This window comes from Juglans microcarpa x Juglans regia, chromosome 2D (genome assembly GCF_004785595.1).
Source record: "Juglans microcarpa x Juglans regia isolate MS1-56 chromosome 2D, Jm3101_v1.0, whole genome shotgun sequence".
Classification (NCBI taxonomy): domain Eukaryota; kingdom Viridiplantae; phylum Streptophyta; class Magnoliopsida; order Fagales; family Juglandaceae; genus Juglans; species Juglans microcarpa x Juglans regia.
This window is the reverse complement of record NC_054596.1, coordinates 17,367,949-17,384,833: the sequence shown is the minus strand read 5'-3', so window position 1 is coordinate 17,384,833 and position 16,885 is coordinate 17,367,949. Positions and strand designations below refer to the sequence as shown.

General features: G+C 36.0%; 1 protein-coding gene across 1 annotated transcript; it reads right to left on the bottom strand.

Annotated features, from left to right (window-relative positions):
• Window positions 1-3,425: 3,425 nt before the first annotated feature.
• On the bottom strand, window positions 3,426-4,550 carry LOC121248649 (aquaporin SIP1-1-like). Its single transcript, XM_041147187.1, has one exon. The coding sequence runs from the start codon at window positions 4,293-4,295 to the stop codon at window positions 3,576-3,578; it is 720 nt and encodes a 239-aa protein (XP_041003121.1). The 5' UTR covers window positions 4,296-4,550; the 3' UTR covers window positions 3,426-3,575.
• Window positions 4,551-16,885: the final 12,335 nt, after the last annotated feature.

Genomic DNA, 16,885 nt, shown 5'->3' with positions numbered 1-16,885 from the left:
AGGACCTCCATCACCTCCATAGGCGCACTGTTACCGCTCCCTTCTCTTCTTCGATTCTCCACTCTGAACATTCTCTATCTCCGTGAGTTCACTCTTTCCCCATCTTTATATATTGATCATATATGCATGTATGAGAAATTTTGCACTACATTTATATGCTTATGTATGTATTTTGGCCCATGAAGAAATTTTGCACTCCATTATGTATTTCAATCATTTTGTTGTTTGAGTTGTTTGAAATAAAGAGTTATTTTTTCAATCCTTTTTTTTCAATCATTCTGTTGTTTCTTCATAGGCAAAATAGATATATTGAGTTGTTTGAAACAAAGAGTTCACACATATACCTTAATTTATGTACAGGTAGTAAAGTATGAGTTATTTGGTTCCATGAATGCCAATAACTGCACTTTTGTGCCTATGTGAATTATTTAGAATGCTTAATGCGTAGTTGACTACCATTGTTTGATCTTTTTGAACTTTTTATCTGATCTCATTTGGTAACAGTTAATTTTCCTTACGAAAAAAAGATTATTGACACTAATTGGGGTGGATTGTTTTAACTAAATTCCATTGAGTTCTTAGTCATCTCTGTTTTTGTTATTTTTTTCTATCTTTTTCAATCGTTATAAGAATATGGGTGTGTGTTCATGTTTGGATTGAGGACTATGAGTTCGAATTGATACTACCCAAGTTGTCATAATCTTTTGAAGAAAACTTAATTTGTTAGTACTTAACAACCTCGTCTTGAACCTGATGGTCATGACATTCTAGATATTTATTGTCTAAATTTTTCTCTTTTTACTCTATTCAGAAGTGACAAAAACAATTGAGTTTATTTGTGGACTAAACCAGAAGACTGAGAGTATATATATTCTTTTGAATGGTAGAACTAAGTACATCAAGTTGTTGTTTGTGCACAAGCATGAGCTGTATTTGTGATGACTTGAGAAATTCGTTAGAGATGCTTGTCCTGTGGAAGAGTGAGTTAGCATTGATAAATTAACTCTTTCAAAGTAATTAATATTATTGCTCGACAGATAAAAAAGAAAGAAAGTTATTTAATTGTTCTATGAGTAACCTAGTTATTGTTTTATGTTTTGAATGCTTTGTCATTTATACTTATTTTCAAGTTTTGTGTACTTGGACAATGCCTATTTCATTCATATTAATAACGTTATTTTTACTCATAAGAAAATTATACTTATTCAAGTATTTCAGACAAACTAGTTTAGCTTTTCATTTGAGATCCTTTTGCTTTCTCTTCTACAATTCTTTAGTCTATTCGGTCATCTTCATCCAGTTGCACCTGATTATGTATTGGCCACAAACAATAACTAATCAAACAAGTTGATGTTGATTGGAACTTGATCAACCAAAGTGGAGGGTTTTTTTTTTTTTTTTTTTTGTTACTTGGTCACAACCTAAGTGGAGGTTTTTTGTTTTTTTTTTTTTTTTTTTTTTTTTTTTGTTTTTGTTACTTCACATTTCAGAAAGTAATTAGGACAGAAATGTACTTGGTCTGCTATTGAATACTATTATATTATACTCCATGGAAAGTTGGTATTATACTAGTTGGTTTTGTAACTTGGTTTTGTATTATACAGTACTACTTGCTGTATTTTAGCTTGCATATGTACCTGCGATTGGAAAATGTACCTGCTGGTTTTTTGTAAGTTTGTTTTGCATTTGTCTGCTTCATTTTCCATATGTACCTGTGATTGGAAAATCCACGGTATATGTAATTGAGCCAAAGTTGTAATGGATTGAATGTGCCTGTCGCATGTCTTTTATGGATCCAATGTATGACTAACTTAGATACGCTTGCATTAACCATAACATTCTTACTTATCAAAAAAAAAAAATCTATATCCTTTGTAGTTTTGATAGGCTTAAAGTGATTCTACTAGTTTTCTTTGGGACATTTCTTTGTTTTTTTCCCTCCTCCTTAAATACTTGCTTGTTTATGATTATGACATGTTTCTACATGCTATTATGATTTCTCATTCTTCAGGTACATTCTTGCTGTATTAGTGTAGAATTGATATTAATAGGACCATTCAGATCTATACTTTTTCAGTATAAATTCTTAACCATAATGATGACTTTTAATTAATATGAGATACAACTCTTATGAATTTATTGTCCATATTTGACTGACATTTTAATGGTTAAATATTTGACATTTTCTCTGTACTGTACCTCAACTGGATGTTCAGTCTCTTTATCCTCATGCAGCAGTTGATTTTAGCCCAACTCCCCTTTTGGAGCTTTCAGCTGCAATTGGCAGCAAGGATCTCAGTTAGCTTGGGTCAAAATTGGATTTGATACATTTTTATATCTATTGTTTGCTTCATTTTCTAAACTGGTCTAATCTGTGTTGGTGGGGAAAGCATATTGTTAAAATGGGGTTTGCTCTGTGGTTTGCAGAATGTATGCTCAAGAATAAGTTGGTTTGTATTAAGATCTAATTTGTTAAGTTGGTCTGTATTAAGAATAAGTTAGTTTGTATTAAGATATGAAACGGGATTTGCTTTGTCTGTATGCTTTGTGGTCTACTATGTGTGTATTTCATACTTTGGTTTTGGCAATCAACTAAACATTAAGCATTCTAAATAATTCATGTAGGCACAAAAGTGCAGTGATTGGCATTCATGGAACCAAATAATCATAGAGTCAATCTAGATGAAACAAGTAAAGGTCATTTGCATGAAAAGAATCACAAACAAAACAAAATGCTTTATTGCAATCATTTAAACAAATATATTTGTTGGTTTCAAAAATTGTATATATGATTCTTGGATAGAAGAATGATTGAAAAAATGTGTTTGTTGGATAATTAGGTTGGGGAAGAAATTAGTTGGGAAACAATAATTTAAGTATAACTTAAATTATTAATTAACATATGGTTAGTGTAGTTGCAAAAAATGAAAAAGAAAATATTAAAAATAGTATTATTAAAAAAATAATATTATATTATTATTTTGATGAATCAAATGGCTAATCTAATATGGGGTTATGGCTAGGGAGGTTTTGGATTTATAGAAAATATGTAATTTTCATCAAATTTTAAAGATGACTTTGATGAAGTGAATGCCAATGCTCTAAGTTTGATGTTTCTATGCTTTTTTTTTTTTTTTTTTTTAAAAGAGAAATGAGATGCACATAAATGTTAAAGTTATAAACAATGAGCAACTGTATGCAATAAAAGTAGCCCTTTCCTGGAATGTTTCAACAGCCACATTTTTCAGGTGACCCTACTGGAAACAACCAAAGGATATTGAAGCAATTTGCCCGGACCAAAATGTTTGGTCTATTTTCCCAATTGTTTGTTTTTATGTTTTTCATTTGGCACTGTGTTGTGGGTTTGATGCTATTGATAAGGAATCCCATTCCATATCCCTGCATAATGCATTAATAATACCATCTTTTGGAACCCATGATAATCATATTCTTAACTATCAGATCATGATGAACTGTTTTGCTACAGAGTCATTGAAGTGAGGAAAGAAAGGGGGAGAACAAAATACTTATAACAGAGGCAAGTGGAGCTTATCTAGATCATTCATCATGCTTCTTCAGGCTTTCTTCTCCTTGATTGGTGGAATAAACAGAATCCTAAAGATCCAAGCAGCCAAAGTTGCTCCTATGAAGGGACAAATCCAATAAACATAAAAATGTTCCCAACCACTGTGCTGATTGTTCTGAAATGCCCAGCCAAAGGCGTTGGCAGGGTTCATGGAAGGCCCCGTGTAACCAGACCCTACTACAACTAATCCTACGGTTGTCACAGCAAGCAACCAAACCTTCAACAGTAGGTTTCTAGGACCCCTGAGCATGATCAAAAGGAGGGCAAAGCTAAGCACAAATGTCAACACACCCTCGACAACGGCTCCGGTATGCAAATCCACTTTCAGGGAAGGTCCCTTGAGTCTTTGTTTGTATTGGCTTGGCAACACTTGCAGTATTGCCATGGCGCCGCCCACTCCACCGGCTGCCTGAGCAGGAAATCGGGCGGCCAAGGAGATGAGAGATGAGTCAGGAACAAGGCCTGCAGCGTAGAATGAAACTGTGGTAGAGGGATTGAAGCTAGCACCACCCAAGGCCTTCCCTATCAAGCTGAATGTCGTGACAAGAACTGTGACAAGGATGGTAGTGATGAAGAGGCCTGCCAGTGACTGGGCTTGAACACCAAGATATGTAGCTATGACAGGAGTAAGAATTCCCATCATCGGCGCGCTGAACACCCACAAACATGTCAAGATTGCATCTCCTACGGCCGCCTTCACCACACCCATGACCTTACTTTCTCTTTGCTCTCAAATCCTTAATTTGCTCTTTTGCCTGCTTTATATCATCGGCTCTTTCTGCAGATATGCCTGCCTTTCTACTGCTCCTTTCCTCGTATTTGATGCTGTCTCCTAGTTCAATAAGAATATGAGTTAAAAGAAAGTAAGCAACTGGGAACTCAGCTGGCCTCTCCAAGGTATCAAAAATGGAGATGGCCAACAAGACCGAATTAACTTTTCTGTGCTGGGAAGTTGAGTACCACTCATTTATCTTTTACCTATCTTGTTGTGGGCTCGTGTCGAACGTCCACCTCACCTACCCTCTGCTCTCGCATGTGCTTACCTAATGCGTAGCAGAAAACAAAAAGCATGAAAGCGATGTCCATCATAGAAAAATGCAAACTAATGTAACCAACCTAAATTAAATTTGATGATATTTAGCTGGTTACTTAAGAATAAGCTTTGGCGAATCAATTGAATATATAGGGTGTTGGCCTAGGATGCCACTATTTTTTGTTAAGCTTATGGGGATAACTTTGGTATGTTTTAGGATCTGTTTGGGAACACAGATCCCAAATATTCTCAGATTATTTCACTAATATTTACAAGTAATTTATTACTATTTATTAATTATTTCACTACTATTTACAAATTATTTAAGATACACTTTAACATATTTATTTGTAGTTCCTTTAATTGACTTTCAATTCGGCCTTTTTTATCTAATCCATCAGAATGTGTTTCTTCTAAATTTGAAAATGTTTCAATTTCAATTTTTTTTTTTTTTTTTTTTTTTTGTTTATTCATGGCTTTTATACTTTTAGATAAAGATTCATCATTCCTCCATTTAAAAAACTCTCTTAAAAAAATCTCTCTCTCACTTTTTATTTTCAGCCGGCCTCCTTCCTCTTATTCTCCGTCTCCTCACATTCTCCCTCTGTTTTATGTAGTTTTTTTTTTTTTTTTTTTTTTTTTTGTACGAAGTCGGATAATGTTTGATCTATCGCTTTTAGACCACCCTCCTTGGGCGTCAATATACAGGATGAGTCAATAAACCCCGTTGTCTAACTAGTGCGTGTGACTCACGTGTCATCCAAGCCGCCAGTCACATACTGCCCTTATTCCGAGACTCTAATGACTACAGGCACGTCACATGTGGCCTCGAATCTTCACAATGCGTCCAACATAACTCCACTATCATCGGCTTGTGGACCCTATGTGCCACTAAGATTGTCCCTATGCGTCACCACGGTTGCTGATGCTCATTGGGTGCTGCAATCATGGCTTCCCGTTCCTAGATATTTCACAATATTCACGCTTTCCTCGAATGAGAACATAGAGATACTGAAAGTAAGTTCTCTTACGAAGTGCACCACATTAGTTGCTTGCAATATCTTTCTACCGGTTGTAGTTTACAGCCATAACCAATCGATCCAATTATTGGATCGACTTAGTAAAGAAATTAAATACAGAGTGTTTGATAAAATGCCTCAGTGAAATCGTGAGAGCATTGAAAGTCTATTTGCATTATTTATATGATGCATTACATCAATACAAGAGATATTGTACTGTTGGATACAAGAGCTATACAAGAAAATTTTATATAAATAAAGATTTGACAAAGTATGGGAACTAGCCGTTGCACGGATTGATGTTGGAATTAGCCCTTGCACGGATTGATGTTGCCATATGCAGTGATGTAGCCATTGTGACTCCTGTCGTGGGTGATGGGTCTTCTCTTTGTAAGTTTCCTTTTGTGCACAAATATGGTGTTGTGTTATTATGGTTATTATGCCCCCGCAAACTGTGCCGAGGGATGAGGCCAAGTTTGGTGCGAAGGTCCGTCAGAGCAAAACATTCAAAAGGCTTGGTAAAGAGATCAACAAGTTGGAGAGAGGCTAGACCATGACGAGTATGGACCAAACCAAGAGCGACACGTTCACAAATATAATGATAATCGATCTCGATGTGTTTACTCCGAATATGAAATACAAGATTAACTATCATATAAAGAGCACTAAGATTATCACAAAGTAAAAGTGAAGTGGACGAGAGGTGAATGTCCAAATCACAAAGTAAGGAGATTCAAGTTATATCGGTAGTAGTATGAGCCATCGCTCTGTACTCAGCTTCAAATATGGATCGGAATACAGTATTTTGCTTCTTGGCAGACCATGAAATGCAGTTGCTAACGAGAAAAACACAATACCCGATTGTTGAGCATCTGGTGAGGGGCAACCTACCCAATCTGCATCAAAAAAGACATACAGATCAAATATAGAATGGGAATTAAAATGAAGCTCATGGTCAACAGTTACCTTTAAATACTGAACAATACGTTTGATCATTTTATAATGAGCGTCAGTAGGGGAATGCATAAACTAAGACACAAAATTAACACTGTAGGAGAGATCAGGGAGAGTAACTGTGAGATATTGAAGTGCACCAACTATGTTGCGATAGTGTGCATGATCGGAGAAAGGGGTTGGTGAGGTAAGTCCTTTGAATTTGGGCATCATGGGAGTACCCATGGATTTACAGTCATGCATTTGATCACGTGCTAAAATATCAAGAGCATATTTGGTTTGAGACAAAAGAAGTCCATCTGAGGTTGGGGTAATTTGAATACCAAGAAAATAGTGGAGATGACAAGGTCTTTCATTGAAAATTGACTACGAAGAGTGGAAATAAATTATCGAAGGTAAGCAGAGGATGAACCAGTTAATAAAATATCATCAACATACTAAAATAAAATTTAAAAAAAAAAATCCAAGAGAAGAATGACAAATAAATAAAGAATAATTAGTAGTGCTACAAATAAACCCATTGGTGAGTAAAAAGCTACTAAACTTGTCAAACCAAGCACATGGTGCTTGTTTTAAACCATAAAGTGCTTTATTTAACTTGCAAACATAAGATGAGTGAGTTGGATGAACAAAACCTGAAAGTTGTTCCATGAAGATAGATTCATGGAGATCACTATGAAGAAAAGTATTCTTGATGTCTAACTGACAAATACTCCAATGATTGGTCAGAGTAAGAGTAATGACAATCCGAATCGTGCTTGGTTTGATAACCGAAGAAAAACTTTCATGGTAATTGATACCATCTTCTTGATGAAAGCCTTTAGCAACCAAACAAACTTTCAATTGATCAAGAGTGTCATCAGTATTGAGTTTGGTTTTAAAAACCCATTTACAACCGATGACAGACATGGTGGGCTCACAAGGGACAAGAGCCCAAGTATTATTGTCATGCAAGGCTTGTAATTCATCTTGCATGGCTTTTAACCAACTAGGATGTTTAAGAGTAGAGTGAATAGTTTTGGGCTCTACAGGAATGGAAGTAAGTTCGTGAAGGTCAGCATATTTGGGATTGAGTTTGCAGATCTCGGTTTTAGATCGGGTAACAATAGTATGGTCAGAGGGTGATGGAGAGTTTGTAGGTGGTAGGGGAGTAATAAAGGTTGTATCAGAGGAAGGGCAACTAGAAGGGGTAAGTGGGAGTCATAGTGGGAGAGGGATATCCTCGACTAAAGAAAAGGCTGGCATGGTGGCATCAGGTAAACTAATGATAGAGGGTGGAAGGATTAAACCACATGTCAAAGGTCTAGAGAATAGGTTCGATGGGTGGAGGTAGATGAAGATTCTCAGGCTGTTTAAATGGAAATGTGAGTTCATCAAGACAACATGCCATGAAATGAAAGTGCGGCAAGATGGAGAGTGATAACATTTATACCCTCGATGTTTATCACTATAGCCTAGAAAGACACACTGTAAGATTTTGAGATCTAATTTATTTTGTTTGGCATCCCATGTGTAAGGGTAGCATTTGGATCCAAAGACACGAAGGGAACTATAGTCTGGGTAAAACCCATAGAGGATGGAGAATGGGGATTCTAATCCAATTATGTTGGAGGAAAGTTGGTTCATTAAAAAAGTGGCCGTAGGACCCAAAAATATTTTGGAACACCGCTGTGAGAAAGCATGATCATACCCAATTCACAATTGGCACGGTGACAACATTCAACCATACCATTCTGTTCATGGGTATGAGGACAAGAAAATTGATGAATAATAGCTTGGTGTTGTAAATGGGATGTAAACTGGGTGTTGGCAAACTCACATCCCCATCAGTTTGAAAATTTTTGATTTTTTTGTCAAATTGGCGCTCAACATATTTTTCAAAAAGTAAAAAGGCGGAGAAAAAATTAAATTTTTTATGTAAATGAATGAGCCACATATATTTAGAGAAAATATCAACTAAACAAGTATAATAATGAAATTTACCGACAGAAACAACAGGGGCAAAACCAAGTCACAGTAAATTTTGTCAAACACAACATGATTAATATTAGAAGATGGTAAAATTGAGAATTTACAAAGTTTGCCTAGTTGAAAACTGTCACAAAGAGAAGAATTTTTATTAGAACCAGAAATTTGAATAACTCCTTTTGATTTAAGAACTTGTAAAGCATAGGCCTAAGGATGTCCCAACCACTGGTGCCACACTTCTTCAGAGACTCTCCGAAATCGTGTGGAGAAATGAGCTTCATAAGGTAGGAACGGGGTGTAAAGATTACCCTTCCGTTGCTTGGTCAGCAGGTTGCGGTTGGTCTCTCGTTCCTTAACAACAAAACCAACACAATAAAATTCACAATTATAAGGCTAATTAGTAGTAAGTTTCCCAGTAGATTAAAGTTTTTTTGCTAAAGCAGGTACTAGCAATACATCACGTAATTTTATTTTATTAGTACCATTATCAATATAAGTATCACCAATATGTGTACATCTGTGAGAATTACCGTCACCTACAATAACAACATCATTACCAAGATAGCGACGAAGATTTTTTAGCATACCTGGGCTGCCAGTCATGCGAGTTGATGCCCCAGTGTCAGCAGTCCATTCATCATCATGAGAAAAATCCTCAAGCTTCAGTGCAGTGAGCGCTTAAGGAATATCTTCAGGTTAACAAGAGTGATTAAACATGTTCCAACACTTAGCAACATGACCCTTTTCTCCATAAATTTGGCAAATATCAGTGTAGGAAAAATCACAGGCCTTGCTGTTTTGGATGAGCCTGTCAGTGGGCTCACTTGCGTTAGGCACACTATTGGTATGATTAAAACGTTTTGACCTCTAGCTCCATGTTCACCACTAGCCGAATGGTTTAAGGGTTGAGACCCTCGATCTTTGGAGGAGAACGGATGGGTGAACGATGATTGTTGTTATTGTCCTTGGAGGTCGGAGCACCACTTCTATGTCCATAGAAAGCAATACTATTAGAAGAATCGTATAGAGTGGATAGGATTTCATACCCTTGGAGCAGTGGGAGGAGCTCTGCATAGGAGGGCATCGATGGTTTCAACATCATTGTCATGAAGAGCTCGTATTTGGCTCCAAGGTTATTCAGCAATAAGAATACCTTCATCTTGTCTTGCACAGGACGTCCGATCGAGGCTAGGTTGTCACACAGTCCTTTGAATGCACATAGGTGATCAACCAGCGGTGTCATGGGCTCCTTTCACATATATGTGAGTTGTTGGATGAGGCGGAACTCCCTCTCTTGGGAATCGTGGGCATAAGCCGCTTTGAGTGTCACCCAAACTTGGTGGGCAGAGTCAAGCCCCACCACGAGTGTGACGCCCCAACTCCCACGTACGGAAACGCAAGAATCGTGACGTCGGAATGATGACAACACGGGTCACGCATCCCAACAAAATGTGTTAAAGTGCGTGCAACATGTAAAAGTGCACAATAAAAGTCACAGCGGATAAATTAAAAGTAGTCAACTAAGTACCAGAATTGTTTAATACAAATATCCAAAATAAATAGCCGTTAAAAAGTTATACAGATATCCATAAAAAAATATCAAACAAGTCCCAAAACAAATACGAGTGAATCCAATCACTCTTCGGGCAAAGCCGAATCCTCATGCTCACCCTCCTCTTCCTCTGCATCAAAATCTGCGTTACCATAAAACGGTACCACAGGTAAGTATAAACTAAATAACCACGAGATAAAAACATATTAATGCAACCAACATGCATGCATATGATGAAATATGCATCAGACCCAAAAACATCAGACTCAATAAAACATCATTTTTTCAGAAAATGAATCACATAAAAATCATTTTATTCAACACACATTATTTTCCCATAAAATAGCCCATTATTCCATTTTACCATATGCACTATGATCTCCCCTAGGGACCATCCGCACGTCCTGGCTTCGTAGCGATGCCCAGTTCCGCGCCCAACGCGTTCGTGGCCAAGCATCCTCTACGCAACGAGTAATGCCCAGTTCCGCGCCCAACGGGTTCATGGCCAAGCATCCTCTAGCCCCCGCCAGCAGAGTGGCCACAGAGTCGGCACGAGACCATCTCGTCCGATCCCGTTGTCGCCCAGCGATAACCCAGGGGACGTCACTCAGTATATTCTGCTCCCGAGTGACCAGAGGAGCTCCACCGAGATAATGCCGCATCTTGGCTTGGAGTCATGATACACACGCACCCAAAAATCATTTAACACTTGAAAATCCAGTTTTCAATAAACATATGAACATGAATGCAATTACACGAAAACCCAGTTTCATTTACAAACATGATCATGCGTGCAAATATGCCATGTACACGAACTACGCCATAACCAACAACCAACAGCTCACAATGCAAACCAAACACACACAAAACTCCGTCCTCAAATCATCCGACCCTCATACTCCTCAGACTCAGTCCAGCATAACCAACCAGATCACAATAAAATGAGTCAGTGCAAAAATATAATTAAATCACGATAGTTCTTTAGAAAAATACTTACAGTGCTATATAATAATTTTCAAAGGATCACGGAAGTGCAAGAAGTGGCAGCTCAGCAACGTAACAGTGCAAAATACACAGTGGTCGTGGGTCTCAAAAACTCACTTTTGAATGGAGACAAACCAAGACCCGAAATTGATAGGGTAGGGCTTAGGGATGTCGGTGAAGCTAGTAGTGGTGGTGGTGGTTGGCCGTGGGTGGCGGTATAGAGGGCGGTCAAAGACCACAAAACCCAAAACGGAGATGGAGATAGATGGGCTTCACCGGCGGTAGATCAGGGCTAAGGATGGGTGCATTGGGTTGCTAGGAGATCGAAAATGAAGTGATGAAGACATGGTGGCCGGAGGTGGCGCTACGGCGGCTCTGGAACGAAGAGAAGGCTGCGGCTTAGTGTTACGCATGGGGCTCACGACGGCGCGAGGCAGGCTGAGGTTAAAGCTTGTGGGCTGGGCAATGAGGTATACGGCGGCGCGGCGACGGCGGGATGGGTGATAAGAAGAACGCACGGGAGAGTGAGGGAGAGCGGCCATCGTGCGGGAGAGGAGAGAGAGAGAGAGAGAGAGAGAGAGAAGAAATGAAGAAGAAAGAAAAGAAAAGAAGAAAAGAAAAAGGAAAAGGAAAAAATGGAGGGAAAGAAATGAGGTGCAATCCTCACATCTTGGGTCACAAAAATGATCCAACGAAAAAGATTTCAAAACAGCAAGTTAATTAAAATAATTTAAACGTAATAATAAAATGAAAATAAATTAATTAAATCTGACAATAAATTAATTTAAAATAAAGAACAATTTAAATGCATAACAATAATTAATATCAAGAAAACATATCAAATTTAATTTTCACAATTTAAAGATCATAAAAATAAACCATTTAAAAATCCGACAATTTTAAAACAAGAGAATAAATTTTTGAATTAATAAAAATAATCATTCAATAAAAATACACTAAAATATGGGGTGTTACAACGAGGCCGAGTGCTTCTTCTGAAAGAGTGTCTATAATCCATCCACATAGCAATCGATCAGACATGTGCCACTGGAGAAAGGCTGGAGTGGGTTCGATGTTGCTCGAACCAAAGGCACCATCAACAAAGGTTGGAAATTCTAGAAGTGTTGATTCATTGGTTAGATGCTCAAGAAGGTCTTGGCTCTCAGCCAAGGCCAAAATCTGCTCACACCATAGAGGATAGTTGTTGTTGAGTCTCAAGGTAAGAAAATTACCTACATTTAGAGCGATAGTGGCCATGGGAAGAAGACTCTCTTCCCTCACACATGCTTTGGTACCATAAATAAATTAAACACAGAGTGTTTGATAAAATGCCTGAGTGGAATCATGAGAGCATTGAGAGTCTATTTGCATTATTTATATGATGCACTACATCAATACAAGAGATATTGTACCGTTGGATACAAGAGCTATACAAGAAAATTTTACATAAATAAAGATTTGACAACGTATGGGAATTAGCTATGGCATGGATTGATGTTCCCAAAATATAAAAGATTCTATATTTAAAATTAAAACCTGCTTTGTAAATTAAAATAGATTTTACAGTGGAAATTATCAAATTAATTACAAAATTCTTTTACAAAACTATTATTTCATACATTACATAAAACACGCTTAGGCTTCTATCACTCTTCCCTTGAGTCATGTATGTCTTGACGTTTCTTTCTCATTTTGTTCTTGGAAGGGGGAGGGATATACATAGAAATAAAATGAGTCGAATACTCAGTAAGCGTTACTTCATATTGTAAAAATATACTAACATAGGTTTTCATTCATGCATTTTTCATTCCTCTACCTACTTTAAATAAAATATTCATTTTCTTTAAAAACACTACAAAGTGGAGTTTTTCTTTAAAAGGGTTTTCATTTCTCATAAAATATTTCTCACACCTCATACATTTATTCATAAAGAGCTAAATGATTACACAACATTTAATTTAACTTTTATCAATTTTTCTCTGGCTGCTACACACTATTACGTCCTGTGTGTTGGGATTAGCGGTCTTTTGGACCCAGATTTTGCTCGTGGCTACAAGTTGAGAATCTCTTTCCGTCAGGGGCAACACCGGGTGCACTACTAGTACTGCTTATCCGGCATTATAATCTGTCCAGTCCATTAGTACTATCATTCATTCATTCAGTCATGGCCGTTACGTAGCTTTATACATTAAAACATTCATTTATTTCCTTTCATTTTCATTCATTTCATTCATCAATCTATTTCATTTCATAAACATCATTTCATAGCATAATCATAAATATCATCAATAAACATCATTCCACAGTATTCTTTAAACATCTTTTCATAGCATTATTTCATAGCCTCATTTAAACATCATTTCATTGAGTCATTTAAACATCAGTTCATCGCATTATTTAAAGTCATCTCTTAACATCAAGCATAAACCTTAAAAATTCATTTCATGGAACATAAAGACAATAGCTATTATATATAACATTTATTTCACATGCATATAATTATTTTTGAGGTGCATAAAAAGGGGTTGCATACAACTATTCATTTCACATGCATTCATTCATTCTTGACATAATGTCCATAAGTACTACTGATTTTCTAAAGAAATTAAAAATTTTTTTTTCCTGAAACTTTTGTTGTTATTCCTTTGTCACTTAATTTGACAAGATATGACAGATACATGAAAGGGATTCCTTATTCTATTATGCCTAAGATAGTTGTGCTATAGTCTCTAAACCAGCATCACTTCAGCATAATAAAGCTGAGACATTAATTCCTCTCCTTGGTAAAAGTTTGGTAGAAAGATTGAATCTTTTGAAGGTGACTCCGGTTATTTTTTTACGTGCAACTTGCTGAGTGCTTTAGGCCCCGTTTGGGTTTTGGATTGAATTGAGATCAACTCAGTTCAATTTAATTTTAATTAACATTAAAATACACAACTCTTAAATCACTAAATTCATCTCAACTCAAAACCTCTTTACACGTGGGACTTACAACTTTTTTTAATTCAATACCTCTTTACACACGAGACCCACAACCCTTGTCAAATTTTCATAAATATATATAAACTCATTTTAACATCTAAACACATCTAAACTCATCTTTAGTGGCTCCATAAAACTTAGTTTACCATATTAACTTATTACCATTTATAAAGAACTCAATTTATCTCAACTCAACTCAACATCCAAACGCAGCCTTAAAAAAGCTACATTTGGAAGTTGAGGTCTGGTTTGGATAGCAAAGTCCTCCCAAGTCATATCATATCATCTTATCTCATCATATCTTATCTCAATATCCTAACAACACAAACACAAAGACTTTTCAATTTTAAATTTTTAAATTTTTCATCTAATAATTACCTAATTATTACAATTTTCCCCCACTTATAAACAAAAAACGAAAAACAATTCAATTTTTTCAAATCACAGAATAAAAATAATATTCAAATAATATTTTAACTTTATAATATTTTTGTTCAATTTTTTCTTCTTTTCCAAAATTCCATAAAACATATTAACTCAAATATTTCACTATTATTCACAAATTATTTCATTATTATTCACAGATAATCTCATTTCACTATCCAAACGAGGCCTAAGAGTATCTAATATCATTTGTGAATAATAATAAATTAGTCTGTGAATGATAATGAAATAGTAGTAAATTATTTGTGAATAGCAGTGAGCTATTTGTGAATAGCAATTAACTGTTTGTGAATAATAATAATATAATTTGAGAATATCTTAAAATAATTGTGTTGCAAACACGCTCTATATTTTAGATAATAGAGCTATTTTATCTCAATGCGTCGGCAATAGAAAGAGCTAAGCTTTTGTCATTGAAAGTACTTTATTTTAATGCGATGACAATTAGCATAGCTTATATTATATTTATATATATATATATATATTCTCTAAGTTTTTAACGCACTTGTTGAATTGAAATGTGGAATTGTGGATAGTAAAAGTAGTCCATTTGGTAAAGAGTAATACACTTAATTATTATTAATTTTATCATTCTTAATCATAATAAAAAAGATAAGATTCAAAAAAATAAAAAAAATAAGAAAGTGGAGTGCATCTTTATAAAATCATGGTTATATTAAATTCAAGCTCGTTTATGTTTTTTAGACTTGCATTCCATGAATTCAATTGAAGCCCGTTTGCAAAGAGAATAAAGCCCACCTGAAGACTAGGCTTGGGTTTCCAAGCTTTCTTCATTTGCTAAATCCCAACCGATTATTGCTTTATATTGTTTGTGCTTTTAACTTTTATAGAAATCCTCGAGTGAAAGTCTATGCATTCTCCCCTGTTTCGATACTTAAATCCCAGATTGAAGTTGTCGTCCTTCTTTATCCACAGAGTGAGTCCACAACAATGTCTCAAACTAACGACCATATAACGATAACAACCATAGCATTACAACATGGAAAATGATATAATAACAACTATATTACAATCTATTTACGATTAAGGATTAAATAATTATTTTTTTCATGTACTTTTTTTTTTTAAGAAGAGGACGGTACCTTAATTTTATTGATAACCCTCACTTGTAACAAAGGAAAACTGTGGTTATAGCCAAATACCTAGGGGATACATTATCAACAAGAAAACCAAACTCAAGTATCAAAAGAACTAATTCATCCAAATTAAATAACAAAATACCAATGACTCCAACCCTAGACAAAAATAAATAATTCCTGCAAACAAAGATATAAGCAAATAAGAGTTAGTGAATCAAATAAAAACAGGAAAATGAACTTACCAAGAACCTCATTACGAAATCTGTAAATAAGGGAGGCCAATTCTATCCAGGTGAAGAAGACCCCTAAGACTACTAGGCAGCGAATGTTCACCAGACCATTCCATGTTAGAACCACCTACTCCCATTTTGGCAAGAAGATCAACCACAGCATTGCATTCTCAAAAAATATGTCTCATTCTATACTACACGCAATTCAAATAAACATGTAGTTCATCCCAAAAGTCCTCTAAATATCAAATATTACATTCACCCTTGATGATCAAGTTAACCAAGATTCGAGGATCAGTCACAATCTCAACCTGAAGAAAACCCAATTGATAACATCTACGAACACCTTCCAACAAACTTCTCATTTCAGCAAAATTATTAGAGTTCGGGCCCAAATCCACAGAATAAGCAACAATTAACCTACCACAAGCATCACGAATGACCCCCCAGCTGCTGACGGTCTCGGATTACCAAAAATACTACCATCCGTGTTAAGTTTCACCAAATCTTGAGACGACCTAATCCACCTCACCACTCGAACCTTCTTGGGTCTAGGTTCCAGGATCAGGTTTTCCAATCTTTGTAAACTAGCGACATCCTTGAACGATATAGAAGAAACTTTCATGACCATATTCATGATACGGCGAAGCCATAATTTAATAACCTGTCAAACCGCCTCAACCGTGTCCATCTTATCCTCATGCCGAGCCTTACATCACCTATCCCAAAGCTTCCAAGATACAATAGGCGGGAGAATGCCAAAAATGATCTGCACCTAGGACGATTTACCTGCTCGACAAAACCAAAAATTAGTTTGGTCCAAGTATGAAAAAAACCAAAAATTAATTTTTTTCCATGTACTTTAAACTGTTACTAGGACAATAATTCTGAATTAGAGTGAAAATGAATAATTTTTTAATATAAGGTTGCAGGTTGGTAAATTATAGAATGGTTGGTGCTGTATCATTATCCTTACAACATTCAACAATGTCGCCACCGTCTACTCAAGTTTCAATGAATGTTGCACCAAAAT